The sequence below is a fragment of the Centroberyx gerrardi genome, chromosome 13 (genome assembly GCF_048128805.1).
Source record: "Centroberyx gerrardi isolate f3 chromosome 13, fCenGer3.hap1.cur.20231027, whole genome shotgun sequence".
In the NCBI taxonomy this organism is placed as follows: Eukaryota; Metazoa; Chordata; class Actinopteri; order Beryciformes; family Berycidae; genus Centroberyx; species Centroberyx gerrardi.
In genome coordinates, this window is record NC_136009.1 from 6,415,165 (window position 1) to 6,430,499 (window position 15,335).

At 43.6% G+C, this 15,335-nt stretch overlaps 1 protein-coding gene across 1 annotated transcript in view; it reads left to right on the forward strand.

The window, feature by feature from the left end:
- The window catches only part of astn1 (astrotactin 1), a 329,475-nt gene that overhangs the window by 158,316 nt on the left and 155,824 nt on the right, over positions 1-15,335 (forward strand). The window contains exon 15 of the mRNA XM_071907023.2: positions 4,497-4,624. Within this exon, the coding sequence (XP_071763124.1) occupies positions 4,497-4,624 (128 nt within the window). The remainder of the gene's footprint in view (positions 1-4,496; positions 4,625-15,335) is intronic.

Consider the following 15,335-nt stretch of genomic DNA (forward strand, 5'->3'; position numbering starts at 1 on the left):
GAGAGAAAAAAAAAAAGCTGATCTGCTCTGCGTCCCCTGCGAGGTTTTTCTATTTAGTCTGTCTGGAGCAACAACAGAAAGAGGGGGAATAAAAGGGAAGCAGCGAGTGGTGTGAGCAGGTGCCCACTGGCGTAATACACACACACACACACACACACACACACACACACACACACAAACACAAACACACACAGAGGATGGCAGCCAAAGAGTTGGCTACAGATGAAGATTCTCTTCCCTTCCACACACACACACATACGCTCAGGCACTCAGGCATGAGCAGGCATACTCACAAATGCACACACACACACACACACACACACACACACACACATGCTCACAGTAGGTGTGCTGACTCCCTGTCTACTGGACAGCCAAGCCCTTTCAGCTAAGTCTCCAGAGAGCTGCATCCCACACACACACACCCACACACCCACACACACACACACACACACACACACACACACACACAGAGCAGCGCTGGTTTTGATTCTCTCCACCCAGCATGGTTCCCTCTTGGTTCCCTTTTTCAAGCTCACTGGCCCTGAAATGCTTCTCATGTTTTTAGAAAAGGGAAAGTGCGTCTCCCCCCCCCCCCCCCCTCCCCCCCCCGGTGGCCGGATGCTCCCCCGCCAGCTTCAGAGGCATACACATTATTATCATTTCAAAAAAACACACGGACGTTTATTTATTTGATTTCTCAGATAGGAGGTAAATGCGAGTCACGGCGGTTTTCATTTGCCGAAGCTGTTTTGTGGAGAGGGGGGAGGTTGGCGGGGCACGAGAGGATTTGGGTAACAAAAGCGGGCGTGCCCCCCGATGAAAGAAGCCCCCTATCACAGGTGGCATCTCCAGGCGCGAGACGGGATCTGGCTTCATATTACATCTCAGCGTCGGGGTCTCTCTCTCTCTCTCTCTCTCTCTCTGCCTCTATGGGAGTCAGTGGGCTCCAGTAATGAGATGTTAAAAAGCTAACCTCCTCTCATTACTCCCCAACACCCTCCTCCTCCTCCTTCTCCTTCAGCTCTCTCTCTCTCTTTATTCCTCTCTCACACGACAAGCTCAGAGCAGGTTTTAATGAATATTTTAGTGCCCTTTGTTCTCATTCTGGTGGCTGCTTGGGATCAATGATTAAGACCGCCGCCCGCACCAAACTACTTGGCACGGGCGTCTCTTCTTCTTCTACTTCTTCTTCTTCTTTTTCTTCTTCTTCTTGTATTTCTTCTTCACCTCATATCTCCCCCCTCGCCCAGCCCATCCAGTCCCTACATTCCTCTTCTCCCCTCGAGAGGAACACCTTCATCGACTCAGTTAATTAAAATGTGAAATCTGTTTTGAGAAAGATTGATTGAGGTGTGGGGGGCGGGGGGTGTGGGTGGCTACCGTTATTGAAAGCTGTGAGTCTATTCGCTCACTTATTCATCAGGTCTAAGGGGCGGGAAGGAGGGGGTAGAGGGTAAAAGAAAGAGAAAGAGCGAGAAAGAGTAGTTGCCATGAATCAAAAGTGTCCTTGTGTTTTTTGTCACATTTCACTTTTCGATAATTCATCAGAAACAGGTGGCTGTCTCGCCGCCGCTCCTGCTGGAAGAAAAAAAAAAAAAAAAGTTACCTGAACTTCAAGAGAGATTTCACTTTTTGGAGAATGAGTTATGGCGTCCTTTACAGTCGCCAGATGGTTGCTAAAAGTTACATGTCATCATCGCGCAAAATTAACAATGAAGATTGTCAGACATGAATGCAGTCGTAGGAAATTGGCCCGTATTCCACTTAGCAAGTTTTAACAGCATCTGAGAAAAAAAGAAAGAAAAAAAAAGCGCTGTTGTTAGCAAAGACAACCGAGATTCACTCATCACGTTGCCAGTTTGTGTGCTCTGCTAAACTGACAGCTGAAAACACGCATAATTGTTTTCAGACAGAAAGCGACAGATGTTTGACTCCAGCATCAATATAGACATATCCTAACCAGCCTTGTGCTTCATAGATCCGGGGCCACAGATCAAGTAATTGGCAAATGCCTGGCAATAGACTGTGTGCTAATATGAGTTTGATAGTGAACCGACCGAGCAGCGACATATTCCATAAAAAAAACCAACTGAATTTCCAGTTTTTTCAAGTCACAACAGAACATTAACATTATTCTCCTGTATTGTAGTGTATTGTCTTAGCAGCCTCATCCCAATTAACACCCACAGACCCCCCAACACGCCCCCACCCTCCCTCCTCGCCAGATAAACTTTGTTTTACATCGCCGGCAGCTGGCTTTACTGTTTTTTATGAGCCTAATTTCTGCGCTTCTAATTACTACTAAGAGTAGTTTCCCGGCGCGGGGGCCGTTCCACCCCTGGCCATGCAATGACCATGCAAATGAAATGCCATTCAAACGCTGTTATTTGACACAACTGCTCCGCTGCCGTTTCCATTTCAGCCAGTGGCTTAGGTTGTTTTCAAGCTGTGACTTTCCCAAAGGGAACAATCTCCGCTAATTTGTAAATATTTGCACATGCATTCTGTTTTTGCAGCTCGGGGCTCTGAGTGGTGCATGAATGCAATGGTATTTGCCTTTATGGTTATGGATGGTGCATATTAACAGGGAAACTGTCACTAGAGTGAACTGTGCATGCTGAGTGAACCATGCTAGAGAAGGATTCATGCTTTTTCATGTCCACCAGGTGTGTGTTGTAGAACTTCTTAAAGCTGCTCTAGGCAAGATTTTTATGTGAGAATACACCCATCTTAGCTTAAAGTGGTTCAACACCATCTCCCTAATTGAGATGGTGTAAATTTGTCCTATTTGCCCAATTAATTTCTGGTGTCGGGTGCGGTTACTAGTGGGAAGCCTTCTCGGCGCATAGGGAGAGACGAATTGAAACTTAAGAGTGAAATAAAAAACTGTCTCTTAACAAAAAGAGCTCCGCCCGGAGGATTATGGGATTATGGGTATTGAAGTCCTCAAATTTAAACAGTCACTACCATTTGGGGACGCCAATGTGTGAAGTACCTAGCGCAGCTTTAAATTATGAGTCCGGAGTCACAGGAGAAACACAGAAATATATTTTCATCATCTTTAGTCCCGGGACACCTGAATGACTAAGTTACTGATTTACTGAAGTCACATTCTGTAGTGGAACCTTGTTGCGAACCCAATTGGCATCGAGACAAATGAATGATGGAGTGGACGAAATGCGGGCGAGTTCAACCAAGAGTCAGACAAACGAGGACGTCGGCTCTCCGGCTGAACATGAGTCACGTTGCGGCAGAACAATCGGCATAATGAGAAATGACATGCCTAATGTGAGACGTGGTGCGTCTCTTCAATGCGCGGCAGAATCCTGCATAATTGCTACTTTGTATGGATTTTCCCCTAATGATCTGCCAGAAGGTATTGTTACAGAATGTGCCGCTTAGGAGTGACACATGCATATTCCCCCCGCCTTCATTTGTCCTCCCCTGCTCCGCTTCTTCTTTCTGACTCCTCCACATTACTTCCACACTTCTACACTGATACTCCACATATCTGTCAGTACCATAGCTTTATATGAAGGGTGTCATTCCATAATGATTTACTGATGTTTAATGATGTTTTTAGGGAGATAATGTTACTTTACATTTATTTAAAAAAGTAACTAAACCCCAAACCCAAATATGCGGTGAAGCCTGATACCTAATGGTGTAAAGTAGTGTACTGAACTGGCCATCTGCTATTGGCTGATCTTTGATGCCAGGTGATGTCACCTTCTATAGAGTACAACAGGTGGTGACATCACCTGGCACAAAGACCAGCCAATAGCAGATGGCCAGTTCAGTACCCTACTTTTCACCATTAGATGACTTCACCAAAGATTTTGGTTCAGGGTTCCCACTGAAATTTCTAGAAGATCATGGAATTTTGAGAGGATTCTCTGGGGAAATCAGGGAATGTCAGGGATCAGGCCACTTTACAGGAATACAGCACAATGTATTTGTAACCAGTTCCATACATTCATTACATTAGATGGTGGTTTTCAGTTCAACTGTGGTGGAAACCAGACTGTTCACCCCTTTAGAAAAGCGTTAACAAACCAGGAAGGCAGAACATTTTTAGGTCATGAAAATGCTCAGACTTCGGCATGGCAAGTCATGGAAAAGTCATGGAATTTTACATCAGGTGTCACATATTTCGAATTATACATAGAGCATAGGGCTTCTTATGTAATAACTTTGTACCATTGGACACTCCCTGCTTTATCAACTTCAAATTTCAAAAAAAGAAACTGAGAAAACTTATGATTATCCATCCCTCCCTATTCACCTCCCACAGTCCCTTCTACCTCCCCCCCTTCCTTTCATCCCTCCCCCCTCCCCCTCTCTTCTCTCTCCCTGTGAGGTCCTGTTGGATGACTGAGTGCTGGTGTCTCTAAATCGGGCCTCCTATCGTCTCATCTCTCTCTCTCTCTCTCTCTCTCTCTCTCTCTCTCTCTCTCTCTCTCTCTCTCTCTCTCTCTCTCTCTCCGCGCCAGGCAGAAGAACTTTGCCCGAGGCATCGAGCAGCAGCTCCCAGACGGCATGGTGGTGGCGTCGGTGCCAACAGAGGTGCAGTGCCACGAGGAGCTGTCGGACCCCGTGCCCGACCCCGAGTACCTCACAGGTGGGAATCCATATTTCACGGGCCCACGCAATGAGCTCACATCTGCACTGTAGTGTTTCATCACTGCCCAGTGGAAAAAAAAAGTCAACTTCAAAGGAATTGACAGCATTGACAGGATAGGCCATGGTATACATTTTTTTTTATAACTGTGTTTTTAGGAATTTGAAAGTAGATAAACTTGCAGAAACAAATTGACAAAGTTCCATTGTTTTCAAATTCTTAAAAAAATTCTTTAAAATGTGTCTTTTGATCCTCCAGTTCATGAATAATAATAAATCTCCTAACCGTGCATATACATTTTTGACATTTTAGCATTAATTTACAATGTCTGGGTATTGGCATTCAAAACTGTTTAGTTACATGTGGGTGAGAAAACTGAGAAGATGTATATGGACCACTGTTGGCTTTTTTTTTATCTATTATTTTTTTCTTTTCTGATCCATTTTATCATCATTTTATCATCAGTGAGTCTGTAAAATGAGGTTAAATTACAATTCAAGATGTCACTATACAGCATTATCATAAACTTTGAATTCCATATACATGTAGTAATAAAGGGAAGGTAAACTCCTGGGTAACAGGGCAACCTGTTCAAATGAAAACCCATCCTAAAAATAGAATTGATGTTATTTCTACTTCGACAAATCAATAAATCCTCTCGCAAAAGTAGAAACCGGGGCAGCAAGCCTCTGATCTCTGATGCAATCCTGGAGATAGAGGTAAAAAAAACATTTGTTACTGTGAAGCTGATGGTTGTGGATGATCCGCTGATGACATTACAGAGAGTCTCAGCACTTTTATTCTAGCTTTGGAAGAGACTTTTTCATTGTCACAAATCCAGACTCACCTGTCCAAGATCATAGAAAATCACGTGTCAGTTCTGTTTCAGTGTCGTTTTTTTCCCCCTTCAGATGAACAGGTATGTGCATATGAAACTTCATCTACAGATATAGGAACTTTTGAATCATGTGTTGATCGGAGCCAACAAATCTTTATGTGCTGGAAAGCAGCATGGCCTGCTAGAGTGCTGCTTGCTGAGGTTGCATTGTTCAGACAGAAGAACAAGCTTTGTGAGCACTCCCAGTGTTACAGAGTCATGTTGCTATTATTCTGCCATTTTCTACATCGAAATTCAGTGCAATTGGAGTTGTTTGTTTCAGACAGTGCTTTTATGAAGTCCCCCCGTGTATGTATGTATGTGTATATAGGTACTGAATGTACTGCATGCATGTATGTGTATATATGTATGTACAGTATGTACGTATGTACTGAATGTACATCTATCTATCTATCTATCTATCTCTATCTATCTATCTATCATCTTATCTACTTTATTTGTTTCTTTAGTTTTAGTTTCTGGCCTTGAAGAGTTGATGCTTTACCATCTCGTCTTGTCGGACAAATCAGAATGCAAGAATAATAAAACTGAAGTGTTTGTTCGCAGAAGAGAAAACAAAATTAATGCTGATCTGGACTGCATTCAGCCCTTTGACAGCCAACCTCGGGCTGTTGACCTACATTACTGAGGTATCGTCGCGAAACGCAGTGCTTCTTGTACTCTGTCAGCAAACCATATTGCCACATATCAAGCCCATTTTCACATTTCAAGCCTGAAATGAATGACAGCCTTGCCGAATCATTTCTGTCCCTCATCTGCATTCATTCTTTTATACAATGAATGCTTTCCCCACACCTGAGAATCACGGTTGACGTATAGCCTTGATTCCCTTTCAAAAACGCAGACAAAAACATCAGCCGGTACACAAGGCTGTATCATACAACCCCGAGCGCAGTCGCGTCCAAGAATATTTCTGGCTGTTGTTCCTCTACAGTAAATAACGAGCTTGAAGGAAAATAGGTAGAATATTAACAAAATCATTTTTCATAAAGAAGAGAAGGGGGGGGGGGGGGGGGGGGGGGGGCGGGGGAGGGGGGGGTGATTTGGGCTGCGCCGCCACTGTCAGGATTCATTAGTCCGGGCATCCTGACGTCTGCCACGCTGTTCTCTTCATTACCAGCGCTGCGCATGCCAGCTAGACGTTTGGACAGCGCGCAGAGGTCCTATGTGAAACAGCTGTCATTAACAGAGAAACGGGAAGGAAAAAAAAAATCCCTGGCTTGCTACATATCCAGTAGACTCGAGGATTTTTTTTCTTCTGCTCCCTTCCATCTGCGTTACTCATTATCTGCCGAGTTTGACCTGACCCTTCGGTTTACAGTCTCACGGTCCAAATGTTTGTAATTACCCCGAGCGATCTTAGGCGAGGCGTATTTCACTGAATAGTTGCATAGGAAATATTTTAATTAGTTTGACAGAAAAGCTGTTTGAAAACCATTAAGGACCACTCCGTTTTGACAAGAGCTTGGAATCATATTTCCTCTATTGTTTCCCCAATGCTGCCACATTCAAGGGTAGAACCCAGACTTCAGTAATGGACGGGATATCCCTCCCTTTGCCGACATGAGTAGTACACTTTCCCTTCAACACTGGAGTGTGGCAGAGAGCGCGATAATAGAGAGCGTAAAATTAATAATTACGTTTCAGCATATTTTCAGAGATGAGTACAGGCGGGCGGGCCTGCTTTCCAAGCTGTTTCCAGGCACCTGTGTCACTGCCTCTGAATTACCTCGCCGTTGTATATAAAGCTGGCAACCCGCAGGATGGTTTTATTGCTTGTTGTTGATATAACAGCGGGAGATACAAGGCCGGTACCCGCGGCCGGTGAGTCAAAAAGCGCACCGTCCGAGGTTACGTCCGAGGTGACGGACAATCAAACGGCGACAGAGCGGCGCCCGAGTTTTTTTTTTTCCGAGCGGTGTTTATTGGAAACTTCAGAGGATATTAAAAAGCGTCTAATCTAAATGGATCTTCTGCCGTCGCGTCCCCCGATGCCCCCCGCGTCCCTCCCCGCCCCTCCCCCCCCCCACTCCTCTTCCCTGCACAGCTCAAACCTTTTTATCCCGACGTCGCCCTGGGCTCACGGTGCACACGGCCCAGAACAAGAGCCAAACACAGGCAGCGCTTCTCCCCACCCCCCCCCACCCCCACCCTCGCACCGCTGCGTTGGGCTTTCGCTGCAGCAGCAGCCGTGGGCTTTATTGAAGAGTAATATCATAAATTGAGATATCATTTCAAAGCATCCAGCAGGGTGCTATAGAAGTACACAGTGTATACCGAGGCGCGGCGGTGCAATTTTCACTCCGTATCAAACTGTTTTTTCCCGATGCCAGAAGGGCCCGTGATTGAAAGTGCGGTATGATGGTCACAAGGAGGCGATGGAGAAAGAGAATCAAGCAGATATACATTGCAAAAAAAAGAAATTAAATTAAATGGCTTTCACCAAAACGTCACATAATCTTAAATCTAAGTCTGTAAGTCTGAGACGACTGACTCTGATGCAGAACCAGGACTCATTTCCCTAAATGTTTGATGTTTCACTTGTGAACATTTTCATCCACATCCACATTCTGCCCCCCCCCCCCCCCCATCATTATCAGGAAAAATCGCCACAAAAGCCCATACTAAAATATGAACGGGAAATTATGGCTTTTATATTTCTTACTATGGCTTTTAAATAGTTCAGATTTTGCCCTGACTTTGTTTACATGTTGATGAATGGATTGATTCATTTCATTAACAAATGAATCAATCTCAACATTTGATAGAAATACTTTAACATGTAAAGAGTTTTACATGTTAAAGTCTGTAAGAGGTTTATTTTAGTGATGTTTGTAAACATTAAAATAAAACGGATTGTATTTTGAGTTATCACGGGTTATGCAAGTTGCAAAAAATGTATTGTCCATGAATAATTCAAACAATTCAAGAATTTACGTGAATGTACCTAAAGTGTGCATGGGCAAACAAATTTGGCAACACTTTACATGGTCTCTGGTTCGTAACACATGCATAACACCTGAACAAGCGCTTCAGAACAGCTGCACAGTAAAATGATGCATTCTGATTCAGTGCTTCTGCCAGCTTCCAGGAGGTTCATATAACAAACAAAATACAATGTCTGAAAATAGTCTCATAACACACATTTTTCTGCCTAACCCTGCTGCATGTTGTGAGTAAAAAAGGCAATAGCCAGGAGGACTTTTCCATTCAAAATTTTGCACAATAAATCGACAGACTGCTGTGTCACAAGTGATACAAGCATTACACAAACACCTCATGAGAGCTGACAAGGATTCACTCGGTGTTCATAAATGCACCCTGTAGCTCTTGTTCAGGCGGAACAGATGTTGCACACCAGAGTTCATGCAAAGTTGGACCGTGTTTTTCTCATTGATATTAACTTTTTCTTTGTATTTTTTTGTCAAATTTTCATGATTCACCCTTTCATAATGCACGAATCTCAGTGTTATGTCCCAGTAAGTTCTGCTGCTACTGATACTACTGTATTGCTTCTGCTATTTTGCACATATTGTCAAAGCAAGATACTTTTGTACACATTTTTCATTCATACATTTCTACTTAATATGTGTTGAAATTGTCAGTTTGAGTTTGTTTATGGAACAACCTTTTGCCATATTCTTACTTACAGTATGTCCTATTCTTCTTTAGATGGATCCTATTACTACTTGCTGCTGCAATGGCCCAATTTCTCCATTGAAGTTTCATCTAATCTCATCTAAATTCTGGGACTCAAAGGTTTCTCATTTTTCCATGAAATGAACTCCTATTACTTTTACTTCATTGAAAACAGAGTATCTTTAATGATAACCTCATGCTGCGCTTGTCGGCATAAACACAGTCACAGATTTTTTAACAATCCCGCCCCTCTACCCCTTCTCTCCCTGACTGATATTCCACTGGTTTAGACTTTTGAATAATCCCTCCCTGCGTTATGTCCCACCCAACATATAAAGATGCCATTTCATAGTAAAGATGCCATTTCATGGGGTCTTGAGTAAGCTTAAACAAGTAAGCTCGCTAATTAGAGCAGCGATCCAACAGAAATATCTCGTTAAGTGGGAATATATCACCACACAAACGCTGGAACAACAATACTTGAGACTTTTAAGCCTCAGCTGAATTGTCTTGCGATGCCAGTCACTCACTCGTAGCACTCGTGAGCAGCTGGTGCGGCGGATTGGGAATGTCTTGACATGCCAGTGGGCAGGTAGTTTTTGTTCCAACACAGATTACGAGGCCAGAAAGTGAGTCTTGAAAGCCAGAAGTCTCAGCACCTGGCCAGGAAATCCTGATCAACAACCCTTTCACCCCCCATGTAGATAAATTGTGGTGTTTTTGTGCCATGGGTCAGTCCCAATCTCGCTCATTGCCCCTTTAAAACACATGGCCTGTCATTATGTTAATTCAATTTGTTCAACATTTGCTACCTCACAGCTGTGTGAGCGGGAGAGTTCCGCGACGGCGCACGAAAAACGTATTTTAGCGGAGTGATGTTGGCTGGGAAAAGCGGTACCGCCATCCGTCGAAGTCAGCTGGGGTGTCTTCTCACCTTACCGCACCTGTTCTCTTGGCCTTCACGTTTCCACTGAGCGCGCAAACACAAGCGCCCACCTCGGCGCTCTCCGGCCCCGGCTAGCTGGCACGCCTCCACTTCCGCTCGCCTCTTGGCAGGCCGACAGCATTATCGCTGCACCCGCGGTTAATTGCGAGGCTCAGGTAATTGTCCGTGGGGTAGACAGACGCGCAGGGGCAGGGGCGGCGGCGGTGGCGGGGAAGAACGTCTGTCGAGCCGCGTCGAGCGCTCGCCACCTCTCCCTCCCTTGCTGATTCGGCCAGGCTTCGGCTGCTATGGTCAGTGTATTTGTCACAATGTCAGCACTCCTTGTACCAGCCCTCTCCGGCCCTCGCAGGGGTGAAATCATTCATCTTCCTATTCATCTCCGGGCTTGGAAGCCATTCATCACGAGGCCAGAGACCTCCATCAATTATTCCGATGGGAGAAAGAGTGGGGAAAGGGAGGCTTTTGAAAGGCAAATACATCTTGATTTAATTGGAAAGCAAGTATGCTCACTGCTGCTAAGCAGATTTCCCCTAAGATGGAGCTTGAGAGATAAGGGAGGAGAAGAGAGCAGACAGACAATGAAAAAAGGAGAAAAAGAGACAATGGAGGGAAGGAAAGATGGAAAGAAAAAGAAAATCGAGAGGACGAAGGGCAGAAAGCAAAGAAGGAAAAAAATGAAAGGAAGAGCAAACAAGTGGATGAAAGACAGCAATTTTTTCCTGCGGTCTCCAGGCGAGGAAAGAGCAGAGCCAGGTTGAGGGAATCCATTGGTGGAGGTTGAAAGGGCAGTGGGGGATGGGGGGGGGGGGGGGGTTTGACCCGCTCTCATCCCCAGCCGGCAGCCGTATAATGACACCGCCGCTCACGGGCCGACGCTCCCGTCACCTACGCAGCAACACACACACATCTGTGTTTTTGAACGAGTGCGCTCATGTGTGTGCGTTGCGCATGCTGAGCGAACACGGCAACGGGAAGAGCGAGCGCGTCGGGTTCAGACAGATGTAACATAGGAACACCACGGGAAAAATAGTCGGCCCTGCCAATCACCGTGGCTCTGCAGCCCGTCCCCTGTCGTTTGTCATCAGAGTCTTTGTCTTTATGCTTATAGGTTTGGAGAATTGGCTGACCCAAGAGTTTAGACGCTTGGAATAGGAAAGTAAAAAAAAAAAAAAAAAAAAAAAAAGAGAGCAAGAGAGAGAGAGAATGCTGCTGAGAATACTCTGGATGTTTACTGATTTTGGCAGGAAACTTTGTATGTAATGAGTTCATTTCTAAGATAGGATACTCACCATATGAAAAAAAAAAAATTGACACCTATTATGATAAAATGATTGATAGCACAAAATTAAAACATTGTGGCACAGGATGGTTGACAACTTAAGTCCTTGATTGAAAAAGTGATAACACTTTTACGGACTTGATCCTCTATACTTTGAAGGTTTTGAATGCTTGAACCTAAGGTAATCATTTTTTATGGGTATCTAACAATGGAAAAAAGTGACACTTGCTACTATAAAATGATTGATAGCACAAATTAAAACACATTGTGACACTTTTTTAAAGGATAAGAGGTATCCTTATGCCCTTTTTACAGACTCGATCCTCTATATTTTGAAGATAATGAGCCTAAGGTGATTTTTTTCAAGCTGTAGAGGTATCAGCTTCTTCCTTTCTTCATTCTAGTTGTTAAACCAGGTCAGTCTAATCATCTCTTTAGGTTTTGAAATCCTGCGTCTATTCAGCACCATCATCCTCTTTTCAGCGCCATCATTAGGATTTCATCATCAGCGTCATAGGGCACGTTAAGGACCTTGCACCCCTGAAATTCCCGCAAGCGCCTGTGAAACCCACACAAGACTCTGTGTTGATAACCGCACCTCATATTCCATTAAAACCACAAGGCTAAATTCTGCTCCTTGAATAGCCAAGGAAATAAGTCTCTCTTTTTTTTATTGACAAGATTTGTCTTCTTGCAGAGCTGCTGATTATATCACAGGAGGGTTTTGCCACGGGCAGACCCTTTTTCATTGTGATTCACCATGTTTGGGATGAATTTCCGCGTGTGTGTGTGTGAGAGAGAGAGAGAGAGAGAGAGAGAGACTGAAGCTCCCATGGTATTTTCTATCACGCATCCCGGTGCAATGTGAAATCTTGCCCCCAAAGTTTATAAATCTCATCTCTGATCATCTTTCACACTCGGCGTCAGGGTTTGAATGCATGCGGGCTCGCGCTGAAACGTATGAAATCACTGCTGAATGAACTTCAAACTTTTTCCATTAGAATTTTGACTTGACATTTATGCCGAAAGGTTAAGACACAAAGTTAAATGCCAATTGTTCCAAACCGAGCTCCTATCCATTAATAATACATGGTTATTGGTCCGGATTGCAGTTTAGCTTAATGAATATCATTGTAATCAGGAGATTTTAATATTTCGAGCCCTGATTGGAATCGAATTGATCAGATACTCTTCCGACAATAAGCCGCTTTACTTTTTTATTTTTCCTCGGCGAAGTTTTTTCCGCATCAAGGTCGTCTTTGCGTTACTGTATTCCCTCCCTGTCATCTTCAACCTGGCCTCCCTTCGGGTTTTGCCCAGGGCCTCTCCACACTCTTCCCATGCTATGAGCCTTTAGATATGTCAGCACTGAGATGGCACATAATCTATATTTTATTAGGCCTTGATATAATTGGTGGCAGGGAGGGAAGGTCACGCCTTGAGGGACCATTGTTTTTTTTTACCCCCAATGCTTTTCAAGTTCAAATACTTATACAACGGCCCTCTATTCAGGCTGTGGATCGGACACCGATGAGGAAGATGAGATCATAAGTGCAGTGTCACTGTTTTAAGAGCAACAGGAGAGATGCTTGCAATTATTCAGCATGTATTTACTTTGCAAAAAAAAACATGCGGGGGTTATAATTTATTCAGCATTCCAGACAAATTCCGGAGTGAATTCTTTGGCACAACAACAGTCGTGACTCATGTGGCTGATTTGGTGTCAGAATTGTGAAAAAAAACGGCTTTGGTTTGTCTCTGGGTGTTTCTTTTGTGAGACTGAGAGCTGTTAAATGTGAAAACTTTTGAAATGGATGAAATAGAAAAGGGATGTGGCTTTTAGAGTATATCAAAGAAAAAAGAAGGGCTCCTTTATCTTAGCTTCCAAGTAGGGATGAGACGATATATCGAAATTCAATAAATTGCGATACAAAAATGTGACAATACGTATCGTGGGTCCGAAAAATGAATGGTGATATTAACTCCATTTTATTCTGCTGTAGTAATCACAAATGAGACGCTTGATCATCACAATTTCACAAGCTCTCCATCGATATTATATTATTTACACTTTGTAATGACCTTTTTAAATTGTTGTTTACATTCTAGCAAGCCAATGACATCGCTAGAAAGATTTGTGTCTCAGAAATAAACAGAATTCTGGACATCCTCAGCTCATCCATTCTATCAGCATTCACACCGCCTTATTTGTTTGCTTCTCATTTATAACATATTTGACTTCAACCCGTCTCCTTCTCTTTCTCTCTCTCCTCTTTCTTTTATGGCAACTTTGACTTCAACCCCTCTCTTTCTCTTTTTCTCTGGCTGTCTCTCTCTCTCCCTTATTTGCACCAGCTTAGACGCCACTCGCCTTTTTTCCAATTATCTTCGCAAATAAAATTGGAGATGTCTTAGCATAATTACATCAAATTGTTTGACAAGAATAATCAGCCATTTGCACGCAGCCTTGCTCAGCCAGCTCTCGGTTCCTCTCAATAACTGCATATGACCAAGAGCACGCATTATGCAGTGAACCGGAACAATGATGTGTCCTTAGAATAATCCTGGAGAAACCTGTTCATAGTTTGCTTCAGTGGTATTCAGACTGAACAGACAGAATGGTCATTCCCATTCAAATCAATATTCGTGAATAGGAGTATAGTAATTTGGCTGGTACAGTTTAGTCAGTTGACATAGAAATTGTCATAATGTCATCCTTGAAGTATGTATTAAGTAAGTATTGGTTTGGTGCATGAGGCTCAGAAGGCTAGTTCATTACTGTGGAAAACTGTAGTGGACACTTAAACTTTCTTGTTGCTGCATAGCATTTTCAAACATCAATATATCATTGTCAAATGAACTGTGATACCTTGGTATATTATTGTAAACAAATCAGACCATGGTCGAGACAGTTGGTAGTGATCTCACTCCAGTGCTATTGTAGTGCTAGTGTTTCTCAAAATTACGACATTTCCATTAAACCCTGTTGCTTCTTCGGTCAAAGTTTTTCTCTTTCTCTTCACTGAAGAGGATAAACATGTTGGAAGTGACACCTATTGTTATAAAATGATTGATAGCACAAAATTAAAACATTGTGGCACAGGATGGTTGAATGCTTCAACCTAAGGTAATGATTTTTTTATGGGTATCTAACATTTGAAAAAAGTGACACTTGCTACTATAAAATGATTCAAAGTTTTTCTCTTTCTTTTTACTGAAGAGGATAAAGATGTTGGAAGTGATTTTTTCCATTGCCCTTTCACTCCTTCCACCATCTGCCGTTGCAAGAAACTCGACGGATTCCGTTGTGTACAAGTCTTTTGAGAGGCATGGGTTTTGAGTTAAAATATGCCTTTTCAGTTCTACTTTATAATATGTGAGAAGTCATAGACTGCAGTGGTGCCTACAGTACTAATTCAGGACTGATGCGGGACAGACATATGATGAAGGACCTTTATGATCCACTGTGGAACAACTCTCTTTTTCAACAGCTCTGGGTCTGAGTTGTTCGTCTTTAGAGGTTGGCGAAGGGCATCTACAGCCCATCATTTTTACCAGCTTTGTCATCAACCCCTCCTCTCTCTCTCTCTCTCTCTCTCCTTCCCCCTCCCCTGGGGAAAAAGTAAACAACGCTGACAGAGTAGCTTCCATACCTTTGTCTTTTCTTCAGTGTGATCAATCAGCCTCACATACGTATAGGCGCACACACACACACATACACACACAATCACAAATACACCTTCATAGTGATCACACCTTGGCTGAACTGTGCTTTGACCCATTGCTGTTACTGCACTTTAGCCGCACTTCCCTGCCAAGAGGGTTGCAACCCCGTAACACGTCCTGTCAGTTCACTCACTGTACCCGACCAGTTTTGTGCTGAGTGCTTCGTCAGTCTCCCTGGATTCGGCACTCTCTCTCTCTCTCTCTCTCTCCCTCCATGTCTCTC